The 15,619-nt window shown below is 45.1% G+C and overlaps 1 protein-coding gene across 2 annotated transcripts in view; it reads right to left on the reverse strand.

Moving 5' to 3' along the window:
* TBC1D2B (TBC1 domain family member 2B) overlaps positions 1-15,619 on the reverse strand; it is a 55,931-nt gene that overhangs the window by 14,448 nt on the left and 25,864 nt on the right. Inside the window, exons 4-6 of one of the 2 annotated variants that reach the window (XM_061596025.1) lie at positions 10,167-10,318; positions 9,214-9,434; positions 7,270-7,476 (exon numbers count right to left, since the gene is read on the reverse strand). In XM_061596025.1, coding sequence (XP_061452009.1) covers positions 7,270-7,476; positions 9,214-9,434; positions 10,167-10,318 — 580 coding nt within the window. Of the gene's footprint in view, positions 1-7,080; positions 7,477-9,213; positions 9,435-10,166; positions 10,319-15,619 lie in introns of both variants that reach the window. The other variant, XM_061596024.1, reaches the window with a different exon arrangement.

Below are 15,619 nucleotides of genomic sequence, written 5' to 3' on the forward strand. Positions count from 1 at the left end.
CGCAAAAATTAGGTCCACCACAGCTCAACTCAGATACAACGCCAGCACATGGTCTGGAAAGGTAGGCCCACCCTCAAATTCTCCTCCTCCCTCCACTCTTGCACACGTGTTTGCCAGTTCCTGGCTTCTGCTAACCAAACTTTGCCCCAGTGTCCAAGTTCATCAAGATATGACTGGTGCCTTGCCTTCAAACCATGGTACAAGGTGGTTTTGCGTGGTCTGGAAGCAAAGTGTCAACGTCCAAACTGGCAAATATGGCAAAGCATGGTTAGCAAAACCTTGGAAGTGGAGGAAAGTTGCTGGGTGCAAGAAGGGTGCAGGAGGACACGCTAGTTGAAACACACAATTTACGCCCCAGATGGGAAAAACGCTTCACAAGCCAGCCAAGCTTAAAGAGAAAAACCCTGTAGAAAAGTAACTTTGCATCAAAGCCTCTACTGTGCAAAAGCATGCACTTTAAATATACTGCCACAAGAGCGGCTGTTATATTCAGCATAGATCTTTTGCATTCCACAGTGTTAAATTGAAAGCAACCCCCATGCCATTCTGATGCTTCCCATAAGCTCATTTCAAAACCAAACCTATAGTCCTGAACTCCTGAAGCTTACTTACCATAACACTCAGAGAGAATCGAGAGTTCAAAGTGTACAAAAAGAGGGGAAAACCAGACCGCTGTTGAACTTTTTCGTCAGTGTTCTCATAATTTGTTGAAATTCATTAAAAATGAGCCATGTTCACAGAGTACCTGTTATCCTATTACTGACGTTGCCCTCTTCTGCAGTTTAAAAGTTTAAAAAATGCCTGGCCGAGTTTTAATTAATTTAAGAAATTTAGCAGAGAACTCAATGATAATGTCGGGCATGCTCAGTAAGAACCAACTGTCAGTGTTCTAAAAGCCTTTCCCTTCCTCCCCCCTCCTTTCCCTTCCTCCCCCCTTCTTCCTCCCCTCCCCTCTTCCTTCTTCCTCTTCCCCTGCCCACTCCAGCCCCGGTCAGTTTTACCTATCCTAAGCATGATTGCACGGGAGTAAATCCCATTGAACTCAATTATTATGCAAAGGATCAAACCTGCCCTCTTCCCCCCCCTCCTGCCTGCTTCCGTCCCCTTCCTCCCCTCCCCCTGCACTTCCTGCTCCTCCCCTCCCAATCCCCTGTGGTCAGTTTCACCTCTCCTTAGTATGATTACAGGGAAGTAAATCCCACTGAACTCAATATGCATGCAAATGATCAATCCATTCTCACCAAACTTGCATAGGATCTCAGTTCTTACCTCCCGGATTAAAAAGCAGAGAAATTCACTAATAGACAAAAAAAACCTTGCAGTTTAAGCCAACAGATACTTCTATCAAACTTTTAAAAGCAGGGAAATTGGGCAGCTATAGTGAATGCACATGGGGAGCAGGAGACCTGATCTCCTCTCTGAGATATTGTACTGCCCTACAAATGTGTAAAAATGCAAACACCATTTGGGTTGGTCTTTCACAGTCCGATCCACTTCCTGTGTAGCTTGGTAGAATTTGGTAACATGTGCCTCTGAGCATATGGTGAGTGGTGGCAACACCTGTAATCAGCCCAATAATAGAAAGAAGGCGTGCTGTGCTGATCTTGTTTTAGCAGGGAGGAAGACAGTTTGTATAGTTCAGATAGTCACTTTAAATATGTTTCATTTACTTTGCAATTTTAGTGATTTATTTTTATTTATTTATTTTATTAGATTTCTATACCGCCCGACTAGCATTAGCTCTCTGGGCAGTGAACAACAGAATATAAAAATACAAAACATCTCAGATCTCATAATAAATACAGCATAAACATATATAAAACAAGAAATCAAAAACAATTACAACAAAATTAAAACTCAAACAAGTTACATATTAAAATGCCATAGCAAAGAGGCAAGTCTTAACCTGGCGCCGAAAGGAGAACAGTGTCGCGCCATACGAACCTCTTCAGGGAGACTGTTCCACAGTTCGGGGGCCACCACTGAGAAGGCCCTACATCGTGTCACCATCCTCCGAGCCTCCCTATGAGACGGAACTCAGAGGAGGGCCTTCAATGTGGAGCATAGTGTACGAGCAGGTTCATATCGGGAGAGGCGTTCCGATAGGTATTGTGGTCCCGTGCCGTATACGGCTTTATAGGTCAAAACCAACACTTTGAATCTAGCCCGGAAGCATATTGGCAGCCAGTGCAAGCGAGCCAGAACAGGTGTTATGTGTTCCGACCGCCTGGTCCCCGTTATTAATCTGGCCGCCGCATTTTGGACAAGCTGTAGTTTCCAAACTGTCTTCAAAGGCAGCCCTACGTAGAGCGCATTGCAGTAGTCCAGTCGTGAGGTTACCAGAGCATGTACGACTGATGTTAGGTCCTCCCTGCTCAGATAGGGACGTAGCTGGGCTACCAGCCAAAGCTGGTAGAAAGCATTCTGTGCCACCGATGCCACTTGGGCCTCAAGTGACAGGGAAGGATCTAAAAGAACCCCAGACTACGAACCCGGTCCTTTAGGGGGAGTGTAACCCCATCCAGGACAGGGTGTATATCCACCATCCGATCCGGGAAACCGTTCACCAGCAGCATCTCAGTCTTGTCTGGATTGAGCCTCAGTTTGCTAGCTCTCATTCAGTCCATTATCGCAGTCAGGCAACGGTTCAGCACATTGACAGCCTCACCTGAGGAGGATGAAAAGGAGAAATAGAGCTGCGTGTCATCAGCGTACTGGTGGCAACGCACTCCATAGCTCCTGATGACCGCACTCAACGGCTTCATATAGATGTTGAAAAGCATGGGAGACAAAACCGAACCCTGCGGGACTCCACATTGCAGAGCCCACGGTGTCGAGCAATGTTCCCCAAGCACAACCCTCTGGAGACGACCCGCTAAGTAGGAGCGGAACCACTGTCAAACAGTACCCCTGACTCCCAACTCCGCAAGCCTCTCCAGAAGGATACCATGGTCGATGGTATCAAAAGCCGCCGAGAGATCAAGGAGGATCAACAGAGTTACACTCCCTCCGACCCTCTCCCGACATAGGTCATCATACAGGGCGACCAAGCCTGTCTCAGTGCCAAAACCCCGATTGAAACGGATCTAGATAATCAGTTTCATCCAATAGCGCCTGGAGCTGGCCAGCAACCACTCGTTCCAAGATCTTGCCCAGGAATGGAACATTTGCTACTGGTCTGTAGCTGTTGAAATTTTCCGGGTCCAAGGAAGGTTTTTTCAGGAGTGGTCTTACCGCCGCCTCCTTCAGACAGCCAGGGACCACTTCCTCTCGTAAAGAGGCATTTATCACTTCCCTGGCCCATCCAGATGTTCCATCCCTGCTAGCTTTTATTAGCCAAGAGGGGCAAGAATCTAGTACCGATGTGGTTGCACGTACCTGTCCAAGCACCTTGTCCACGTCCTCGAGCTGAACCAACTGAAACTCATCCAGTAAAACATGACAAGACTGCGCTCCGGACGCCTCACTTGAATCATCTGCTATAAACTGGGAGTCTAAGTCCCGGCGGATGCATAAGATCTTATTCTGGAAGTGTCCAGCAAACTCATTGCAGCGGACCCTCGATGACCCTACCGTGTCCTGAGGGCGAGTATAGAGTAACCCTCGGACAACTCTGAAAAGCTCCACTGGGCGGGAAAGAGATGCCTTAATAGTGGCAGTGAAATATTGTTTTTTTGCCACCCTCACCACTTCCAAATACTGCTTAGTGGAAGCACTTACCAGCTCATAATTGCATCCATCGGGAGTTCGCCTCCACCTCCGCTCAAGCCGCCTCCTATCTTGTTTCATCGCTCTCAGCTCCGGAGTATACCATGGAGCTGTATGAGCTCTACACAGGAGAGGGCGCGCAGGAGCAATCGTGTCGACAGCCCGGGTCATCTCTGCATTCCACAGTTCGACCAGGGCTTCAACAGGAGCTCCAGTCTTATCAGCCGGAAAATCCCCCAGAGCCCTTTGAAAACCTTCAGGATCCATTAGTCTCCGGGGGCGGACCATTTTAATAGGTCCCCCACCCTTGCAGAGGGGAAAAGCCACTGTAAGTCTAAATTTCAGCAAGCGGTGATCTGTCCATGACAACGGGAGAGATGTAAAACTCCCCACATCCAGATCACCATCCCCATGTCCAGTTGCAAAGAGAAGATCTAGAGTATGCCCCGACACATGTGTTGGGCTGCTGATATATTGAGACAGCCCCATGGTTGTCATGGAAGCCATGAAGTCCTGAGCCACCCCAGATAAAGTAGCCTCAGCATGGATGTTGAGATCTCCCAGTACCAATAGTCTGGGGGATCTCAACAGCACCTCCGAGACCACTTCCGTCAGCTCAGTTAGGGAAGCCGTTGGGCAGCAAGGTGGACGGTACACCAACAAGATTCCCAGTCTGTCCCTCTGACCCAACACTAGGTGCAGACCAGTAACTGCATGGACATGGTGCTTGATGAGTGAAATGGAACTCTTATAGACCACAGCGACCCCACCTCCCCGACCCTCAGATCTACCATGATGCTGAACCAAGTACCCTGGTGGGCAAAGCTGAGAGAGAATAACTCCTCCCTGCTCACCCACCCAGGCCTCGGTTATACATGCCAGATCGGCTGCCTCATCCACAATCAAATCATGGACGAGGGAGGATTTATTTTGTACCGATCTGGCATTTAAAAGCAGCACCTGGAGATCTGAGAGTTGGCTGATAGGACAACCGACAACCCTGCGGGTGTGAGAAGGACCGGAACAAGGCACAGCCATTACATGTCTGGGCCGCATTCCCCTTACCTGGCATGTCCTTCTCCCAACGCCATACCTCCCTCTGTCCGTCACTACACTAACTGGGGCCCCCTCCAGTCCCCCCGATGGGCGAGAAAACCTCTCTCCTAGGCACATGATAGAACTTAAATACCCAAAAACTTAAAAACAATACAATGAAACAATATACACACACACACTCTCATACACATCAAACACACTTACATATACATAACAAGGACCAAACACACATATATACATTCACACATCATCCACAATCAAGCGCCTCCACACAATCCCACACTCAGTACAACATGTTTCCTATAATAAATCATTTTATTTTGCTTCTGTTTCTGTGAATATGTGAAGTACAGCACCACTTTGCAACACTAAAAGAACTCCAAGAACAATTGTGGAATAATGGCACTGACTGTTCTGCAGAATAGTTTCCATTGGACATGATGAGTGTCTCAGTTTGCACAAGATAGAACATTGGGAGGTAAAATATATTCTAGCGAACTTCTAGGTGTGCTCTATGTTTTTAATTGACCATGCACACCTTTCCTTAAGTGGAGTTTAAGCATAGCAGGCTGAAAACATGTACCTTGGGCAGGCTAAGTTTGTTTTTTCCAACAGCTAGAGTCATTGCTTAAGTAGCAACATATTGGAATCAGTCTGAGTTTACATCAAACTACAGTTTCAACTGTTAATGCACCCAAAATAGAAACAGAACTTAACCTCTGGTTTGAAACACAAAAGGTTGTCTTCACCATCATATGACATTGACCAATAAAAAGACTTTGAAATTAATAAAAATAAATTTGACACAGAGTTTTAGGATGAATAATGAGAGAAATATGATTTTCTAGGTCAGATTCTCTGTAGAAAGAGTAGTAACACAGGAAAGAAGCAAAGTAAGAAGAACACCAACAAACATACAAAAATGTAATTCTCTATCTTTGGAGATGGCAGATGTTGACACCACTTACCATATGCTCAGAGGCACGTTACCAAATTCTTCTTGGAAAAGGTTCAGAAGAGGGCAACCAGAATGATCAAGGGGATGGAGCGACTCCCTTACGAGGAAAGGTTGCAGCATTTGGGGCTTTTTAGTTTAGAGAAAAGGCGGGTCAGAGGAGACATGATAGAAGTGTATAAAATTATGCATGGCATTGAGAAAGTGGATAGAGAAAAGTTCTTCTCCCTCTCTCATAATACTAGAACTCGTGGACATTCAAAGAAGCTGAATGTTGGAAGATTCAGGACAACAAAAGGAAGTACTTCTTTACCCAGCGCATAGTTAAACTATGGAATTTGCTCCCACAAGATGCAGTAATGGCCACCAGCTTGGATGGCTTTAAAAGAAGATTAGACAAATTCATGGAGGACAGGGCTATCAATGGCTACTAGACGTGATGGCTGTGCTGTGCCACCCTAGTCAGAGGCAGCATGCTTCTGAAAACCAGTTGCCGGAAGCCTCAGGAGGGGAGAGTGTTCTTGCACTCGGGTCCTGCTTGCAGGCTTCCCCCAGGCACCTGGTTGGCCACTGTGAGAACAGGATGCTGGACTAGATGGGCCACTGGCCTGATCCAGCAGGCTCTTCTTATGTTCTTGTGTTCCAAGCTACACAGGAAGTGGATTGAACTGTGAAAGACCAACCCAAACTGTGTTTGCATTTTTACACATTTGTAGGACGGTACAATATCTCAGAGAGGATGTCAGGTCTCCTGCTCCCCTGGTGCATTCACTATAGCTGCCCAATTTCCCTGCTTTTTAGAAATATCTATTGGCTATAGGTACGTTCTTAAACTGCAAGGGTATTTTTGCCAATTAGTGAATATACTTTACTGTTGTTTTCTCCTTCCCATTTCAATTGGGCCCACCTCTTTTGGTCTCTCCCTCATACTTGGAAACGTGTTCAGCCTCTTATTCGTTTGACCCACTAGGGCCTGATGCTATCCCTTTTTGCTCCTGTCTCATATTTTTCCTCCTTCAGGCTGCCCTACTCTAGCACATGAGCACCACAGCAACACAGGCCAGCACAGTCATGCATGGCCTCCTTCCCCAAGCCTGTACCCTGCAGGTAGTTTGGGCTACAATGCCCATCAGCCCCAGACAGCACAGCCAAGAGTCAGGATTCTAACAACACTTGGGAGGACAGCAGGTTGGAAAAGGCTGATGTACCTTGATGCCCTGAAAGGAAACCCCAAACTCAATAGCTAAAGGCTAAAAACTTTCTGGTGCTTTTGTATGCTGAAGGAACACTTCAGAATTCTTCCCTGATAAGGTTCAACCAGCAGAAGGCACATTACAGGGGATGCTCGGGGAGTCCCTTACTTTCAACCTGTCGAACTCCTGCAGTTCTTTGTTCACGGAGGAAGTCAGGGCTGCAGGAGTTGCTTCTCCGGTCTGGCTGGACAACTGACCCTCGCATTCACTCAGCTCCCTGGACAGTCTCACAATCACTTCGTCTTTGGCTTGAATGGTCTCCATGAGCATGCCCAGCTGTTCGTTGAGCTCGCCCACCTTGCGCTTCAGGTTCTTGACTTCCTGCTGCAGGCTGTCCTTTTCCAGATTAAGCTTTTCAAGCTGGTTATTGAGACCCAAGATTTGATCGTCTTTTTTGTGAAGCACCTCTAGCTTATCTTTTGGAGCCCCATCACAAAGGTGCCCTGCAAAATATTTGTCGTACTGGGAAGATCTGACGGTCTGTTGCAGAAGTCGCACAAGTTCCTACAAGAACAAAAAAGGATATTGGTGGATAGGAAATAGTGTATTCCAAAGAGCAGAAACCTGATATGCTAAGCAGAAGAGTTAGTTAGTTAGTTAGTTAAAATCCATGGAACTCTGGGACTGCAGCATCAGCTGATCACTTGTGAACCAGTATTCTGTTCAAAAGGCTAATCACAAACAGAACTTTATCACCTGAAACGTAATGCTTTTCAGAAACTTAATGCAGGTGCTGTAAAGTCTGTCCCCACCCCACCCAAGATTTTCCAAGTAAAGTAAAAATTAAAAACCTGGCGTTATCGCAGAAACTTTGGTTGTCACTAAGTCCTGCTGGAGCCAAGAATTGTGCAGCTAGGTCTGCACCCCCAAGAGGCCTTTTAGCTTCCACCCCATGTGCAGCCATCCCTCGTGACACACAGAACACAATTTTTGAAATTGAACAGGGCTGCAACACCATTGCAACGTGAAACAGAGGTCTGTTTAAATACCCCTTTGGGTAGGTGCCAACCTTTGGCCATGCCAGCAGATCTTAGAATCCAACAATTACGACAGAAAAGTGCTCCCAGTTGCTTTCGAGCACATCCAAATTTTGCCGCAAGCTAATCTCTCTCCCTCACTCACAATCACTTTTTAAATTCCTGAGAAAGTTTTAAGGCTTTGATTTGGGAATGGCTAGAGGTAAACAGGTAAATGAGGCAGTCTTCTCCAGTGTGGTCACCTCCAGATAGTGTCGGACTCCAGCCCCAGCCAGCATGGCCCCAATCAGGGATAATGGGAGTTGAATGAATGAATCATTTTATTACGGTCGCAGACCACATATTAAAAGAGAAACATAAAAACAAACATACCGCGTGGAGGATTTAGATATTTAGGGGACAGAGCTACCAGAATTCCAAATGCCCACAATTTTTTACAGCGGGGTGACAACATTTTTTCCTAATTTGCATTGAAATGAGAAGAAACTTTGCAACATTAGTAGTGACATAAGATGACACATCACTTAAGACAGATCGACACCAAATCGACAGGATTGCCCTTAGGCAAAGCAGTTAGCAAAGGAGAGATTAACTTCCTTCTATATTCATTATATAACTCGCAAGATAGAAGGGCATGTTCTACAGACTCCACTACACCAGCTCCACAGAGGGGCGTTCACTAACTGGAATCATATGAAAGCGGCCCTCCAATAGTGCCGGGATAATGGGACTTGAAGCCCAGTAACATCTGGAGGAACCAGGCTGAGGAAGGCTGCATAGAGGCATGAGGGCCGCACTGCACTATACACTAGACAACCTTTCAAGCAGTCACCTCTGAGTCTCCCTTCAGTTCCCACACACAACAAAAAGCACGTTATCAGCAGTGAGGTCCTTGTAACTGTTTTTTTTAATGTGTTTAAGGGGTCAGCTACCTATTTTTTAAAATGTGAAGAAAGCATGTAAGTTGCAACCTTCACACAGACTGAGGGGGGAAACTCACAGGAAATATGCTAGCCCACACCTGGATCCAACAAGTTCACATTTCTAGATTTAAGTACAAAGGACTTAGCCAGGTACAGAATGACATGGGGTCCCAGAAGATATACATACAAAAATATGGGAAGTTTCATCACGCCCTCAAATGTCACAGGAAAACATCCCTACGATGCCTGCCAGACAAGTTTTCCTCTACTGCTTAACAAGCCCTGCTGGGTACGATGCCTCCAGCTACTGTTCCTTCCTCTCTTGCTTGTAGACTAGCTACCTTTTGGCTAGACAGCTCCTTCTCGAGCCTCTCCAACTCTTCCTGCTGGCTCTGGAACTTCAGCTGCATCTCAGAAGCCAGCTTGTTTCCATTACACTCGTCAGGAGGAGAAGACTCTGTGCTATTCCGGTTTTTGCTGATTGCAATAATTTCCTTTAAAGGACGCCTCGTTCTGTGTGGAATGCGGCCAAAATCAAATGGAAAGACTGAACCAGACATGCCTGCAGAAGGAGATATAGTTTTTTCCTCATTCAGATCAAACTTTTTTTTTACATATTCCTCACTTTGTCAAAGAACATGCCTGTACTTGATAAGCAAATCTAGACAGACCAAAGTAAACACACTGTCAAGTTTATTAATTGTACACTGTCATTTTAAAAAATTATTATTTATGAAATTTATATCCACCCTTCCTCCCGGAAGGAGCCAGGGTGACAAACAAGTGAAAAAACACTAGAAATATCTATAAAACATCTGAAACAAAACATTTTAAAAGCATCTTAAAAAGCAATTCCAACACAGACGCAGACTGGGACAAGGTCTCTACTTAAAAGGCTTGTTGAAAGAGGAAGGACTTCAGTAGGTGCTGAAAAGATAACAGAGATGGCACGCCTGTCTAATATTAAAGGGGAGGGGATTCCGACGGGTTGGTGCCACTACACTAAAGGTCCATTTCCTATGTTGTGCAGAGTAAACCTCCTGATACAGTATCTGCAAATGTCTTAACAACAACATGAGTTTGATGGAAATAAGACACAGCAGTGAAGGTTACAGCCTGGCCTTCCTGGGAGCTGTGGCAGAAAAATCCAAAGGCACACCCCAGCAGACAGAAGTGGGCTGCATTTTCGTCAGCTCCCAAGGGTCAAGAGTACAGAAATATAAAAATTCTTCAAAGTACAATGGCAAAAAACATATTGGGGGGTGGGGTGGAAAAGAGGCAAAGCGTTGGGCACCTTTGGGGGGCTCTGCCGGAAACCTCTTCCTTTCTTGAGAGAGTGATTCCTCCAAATCCTTTGGATCTAGAAATTCCCACTCCTCTGTGTAAAACACACTCTTGCGGTTTTCATTGTTTCCTTTTCCAGTCCTTAATGAAGACACAGAATTCCTGGGAAATAGACAATTAAAAAAGTAATTATACACACAGAGAAAAGTTGTGTAATTTTTAAAATAAAGGGTACACAGCTATAGAAATCAAACGATTCTTATTTCCACAATTCATTTTATCTTAGTTTCAAATTCCCTCCAGAGCAGACAACTTGGTTGATGCAGGTGTCTAACTGTAACTGTTTGTGCATTTAAGTATCAAGGGCAAGGCAATTAATTTGCATTCTCTAGACTAAAAGTTATTTTCAGGACAGAAGATCTATATCAGATCGCTGATGGGAGTTGTAGTCCAAAACATCTGGAGGGTACCAGGCTGGGGAAGGCTGGGCTATGCTTCAGAAGCGTCTCCCCTCTCAAGGAGTCTGCTTCAAAGAATTCTCAGAATGCCATTTGCAGTATATGGAAATACAAAGAGGGACTCTGTTACAATCTACGAGAGAGTGACATACATAACAGATGACTCTAGCAGTCCTTGAGGCTTTGCACTTAAAGTAAATTGCTTGCTATTGCAGTTAAATTCAAAGAACTGGACACAGAAAATGACATTTATACAAAGCACCAGTTGAAATTGGCCATCAGTAAAGATTCAACCGCAGAGCTCAAATACAAGTCCATCCTAGGTGAAAGGGAAAGTTGCAGCCCAAAACGTCAGGCCAGGAAAGGCTAGCTCTGACCTACTACCAGGCAGCTAGTTTGGCTCCCTCATAAAGAGCATTCCACTACTCTTTGGCTCCAGGACAGCTATCTACTCTTAAGATTTTGTACAACAGACAGCTTCATTCAAATTAAAAGCAAAGAAAACAGTACTTTTAGACTCATAACAACTATCCAGAGACATAAAGAAAGGCAGGCTCTAAGAGCAGAAGTACTGCACAGGTGCCATCAGGTGCACCCAAAAGCACAGCAGACCTGAACAGCCTGGAGGATTGGAAACAAGGACAGTTTAGCTAAAGAATCACAGATCTGGAAGGGGCCTATAAGGCCATCTAGTCCAACCCCCTGCTCAAAGCAGGAATCCAAATTAAAGCATACCCGACAGGTGCCTGTCCAGCTGCCTCTTGAAGGCCTCCAGTGTTGGAGAGCCCACCACTTCCCTAGGAAATTGGTTCCATTGTTGTATGGCTCTAACAGTTAGGAAGTTTTTCCTGATGTTCGGTCAAAATCTGGCTTCCTGTAACTTGAGCCCATTATTCCGTGTCCTGCACTCTGGGACGATTGAGAAGCAATCCTGGCCCTCCTCTGGTGTGGCAACCTTTTAAGTACGTGAAGAGTGTTATTATATCTCCCTCAGTCTTCTCCTCATAGGGCTTTGTTTCCAGTCCTCTGATCACCCTCATTGCCCTCCTCAGAACCCATTCCAGTTTGTCTGCATCCTTCTTAAAGTGTGGTGTCCAGAATGGGACGCAGTACTCAAGATGAGGCCTAACCAGTGCTGAATAGAGGGGAACTAATACCTCACACCATTTGGAAACTATATTTCTGTTAATGCAGCCTAAAATACATTCACTTTTTTTGCGGCCAGATTGCACTGTTGGCTCACATTCAGCTTGTGATCAACAATCCCAAGATACTTCTCACATGTCGTATTGCTGAGCCAAGTATCCCCCATCTTATAACTATGCATTTGGTTGCTTTTTCCTAGGTGTAGAACTTTGCACTTATCCCTGTTAAATTTCATCCTGTTGTTGTCAGCCCAATGTTCCAGCCTATCAAGATTATTTATTTAATTTAATTTATATACCGCCCTAAGCCCGAAGGCTCTCTGGGCGGTGTACAAAAAGATAAAAAACAAGCAATATATAAATACAATCAATACAATAAATCAAGAAAACAAAACAAACAAACAATAAAAGAACCAAACAACATCCAAAAATACAAATAATGATGAAAATACCATTAAAACACACATTAAAATGCCTGGGTGCCAGCAGGAGCCCAGGGTGGCAAACAAAATACCCAAAACACTATAAAACATAAAAACAGACATTAAAATATATTAAAACATCTTTTAAAACATTTAAAAAAGCAAGTCCAACACAGAATCAATTCAAGATCACTTTGAATTTTGTTTCTATTCTCCAGGAAATGAGCTATCCCTCCCAATTTTGTATCATCTGGAAATTTGATAAGCATTCCCTGCACCTCCTCATCCAAGTCACTAACGAAACTGTTGAAGAGCACTGGGCCCAGGACTGAGCCCTGGGGTACCCTGCTCATTATCTCCTCCCAGATGGAGAAGGAATCATTGATAAGCACTCTTTGAGTATGATTCTGTAGCCAACTGTGGATCCACCTGATAGTTGTTCCATCAAGCCCACATTTAGCTAGCTTGCTAATCAGAATATCATGGGGCACTTTGTCAAAAGCCTTGCTGAAGTCAAAATATATTATGTCCATAGCATTCCCACAGTCTACCAGGAAAAATGGAAATGGACTGCCTTCAAGTTGATCCCGACTTATGGTGACCCTATGAATAGGGTTTTCATGGTAAGCGGTATTCAGAGGGGGTTTACCATTGCCTCCCTCTGAGGCTAGTCCTCCCCAGCTGGCTAGGGCCTGCTCAGCTTGCCACAGCTGCACAAGCCAGCCCCTTCCTTGTCTGCAACTGCCAGCTAGGAGGCAACTGGGCTCCTTGGGACTATGCAGCTTGCCCACGGCTGCACAGGTGGCAGGGCAAGTAACCCCTGAGCCACTCCCTGTGGGGGTGATCTTTAGCTGGCCCTTGACACTCAGGAGACATGAGTGGGGATTTGAACTCACAGACTCTGGACTCTCAGCCAGGCTCTCCTCCCCACTGTGCTATGCCAGCTGTCTACCAGGGAGGTTTCCCTATCAAAAAATGAGATAAGATTATTCTGGCAGGATTTGTTCTTGATAAATCCATGTTGGCTTCTAGTAATCACTGCATTGTTTTCAGGGTGCTTACAGATTTCCTGAATAGTTCAAATCATAGTTTGCATGGACATGTAAGTCAGCAAACTATGCTTGGCACTTGCCTTCCTATTAAGCGTTTGAATGCAAATGGAAGAGGGAACGTGAGAGCCGACATCTTGGTTCCAATCCTCTAAGTGGACTTATAAGACCTAGAAATCTAGTGGCTTTAAAAAAAATTCTATTGAAAAGCTGAATCCTTCAGAGAACTAAATTCTGCCCCAAATACCAGACTGGTAAAGTTAACCTCTGAATGCTTACTGTTGCACTATGAATGGAAGCTTTTTATTAGTTTTAAATCCAAATTCAGCACGGCAATTTATTCTCCTATTTCTGAAATGTATGCAAAAGAACAATCTTAAAACAATGCCTTTTACATGGTGAAGCTAGCTTACTGAAAGGCCACTTCATAATAGTTTATCATACGCTATGAGTAAATGTATAAAGAAGTTAAAAGTGCCATTGGTTAGTTTGATACAAGAATTCTGACTGCAAAATCTCATGATGCAATTACATCACTCAAAGGTTACTACAGTACATACATTCCGCACATGCTGTCCTCTAGGTTCACAGAACCTCAGGGGGTTTTACCAGAACAGATGAGTTCCAAGCAATCATGTGCTCCAAGAAATGAAATTGCAAGTGTTTCCTCCTCAAGCACATGTGATGTCAAATGTGTGTAACATGCTCTTGGTGAGAGTAACCACTCTTCACTATGCACCTGTCGCAAGTGTACTAGAATTGCCCAGCTGCTGTTACAACACAACATGAACACAGCCATACTGGCTAGCCTTGCAAAGAGAAACACACAAAGTACACAATAAAATTGCTGCACTTCTGAAAGAGAAAGCCTGGTGATCGTGGTTAAGCAGCAAACAAGAGGGAACTTGGTGAAGATAGATTTTATTTCCCACCGCTGACTCTGCAACTTCAGCAGTTCCTGGGGATTTCATTTACTATATTCAGAGAGGAAGTTAGCAATCCTCTCCCTCGCCAACAAAGCATGGAAAAGCCCTTATGTGAGAGAAACCCAAGACCAGACATCACAGACAGGGAACCAGTGACCCTCCAGATCTTGTTAGATGCCCATCATGCCCAATCAGCATGTGGGCATGGTCTGGGATAATGCGAGTTGTAGTCTGGCAATTTGTGGATGGCCACACGTTCCCCACACCTGCCGCACAACATCCACAAAACATTGATTTGCCAAGAAAGTTGTTTATTTGATTTCCTCAGTAAGAAGCACCGCATGACCATGACGGCTAGGGCTGATGGGAGATATAGTCCAAAACATCTGGAAGGCACAAAGCTGGCAAAGGCTGCTTGGCGCACACAACCAGTTTGTCACATAGGAACACAATCTAGCATGCAGGACAGAACAGATGATAGCTGAAGGCATGTGCAGGGTTCATGCCCCTTTAGTGTTATTCCTGAACCAGAAGTGAAAATTATGCTCTGGGACTCAAAATCACCACATGCAGGAAGGATCTACAGTAATTCAGAGGAGTCAGTTCTGCTAGGAACATTTTGTAAGGTTTTAATCCAGACAAGACTGAGATGCTGTTAGTAAATGGATCGCCTGACCAGTTGGATGTTCGACCTGTTCTGGATGAGGTTACACTCCCCCTGAAGGAGCAGGTGCGCAGCTTGGGAGTCCTTTTGGACCCATCCTTGTCACTTGAGGCGCAGGTGGCCTCGGTGGCACAGAGTGCTTTTTACCAACTTAGGCTGGTACCCAGCTACTCCTGTATCTGGACAGGGAACATCTTGCTTCAGTTATCCATGCTCTGGTAACCTCAAGATTGGACTACTGCAATGCACTATACGTGGGGCTGCCCTTGAAGACGGTTCGGAAACTGCAGCTTGTGCAGAATGCAGCGCCAGATTAATAACCGGGACCAAGCGGTCGGAACATGTGACACCGATTCTGGCCCGCTTGCACTGGCTGCCTATATATTTCCGGGCCCGATTCAAGGTGCTGGTTTTAACCTATAAAGCCTTACACGGCACGGGCCCACAATACCTGGTGGAACGTCTCTCCCGATATGAACCTACCCATACACTGCGCTCAACATCGAAGGCCCTCCTCCGGGTGCCTACTCAGAAAGACGCCTGCGACTACAAGAAAGAGGGCCTTCTTGGTAGCAGCCCCCGAACTATGGAACACCCTTGCTGACGAGGTACGCCTGGCGCCTACTTTACTATCTTTTTGGTGCCAGGTGAAAACCTTCCTCTTTGCCCAGGCATTTTAATATTTTTAGTATTTAATGTTTGTAAAGATAGTTATATGTTTCATTTTTTCCCCTCTAATTACTTTTGATTTGTATTTAATATGGGTTTATTATGTTAATCTCACGTTTGTTGTATGTTT

Source organism: Rhineura floridana, chromosome 14, assembly GCF_030035675.1.
Source record: "Rhineura floridana isolate rRhiFlo1 chromosome 14, rRhiFlo1.hap2, whole genome shotgun sequence".
Taxonomy (NCBI): Eukaryota; Metazoa; Chordata; class Lepidosauria; order Squamata; family Rhineuridae; genus Rhineura; species Rhineura floridana.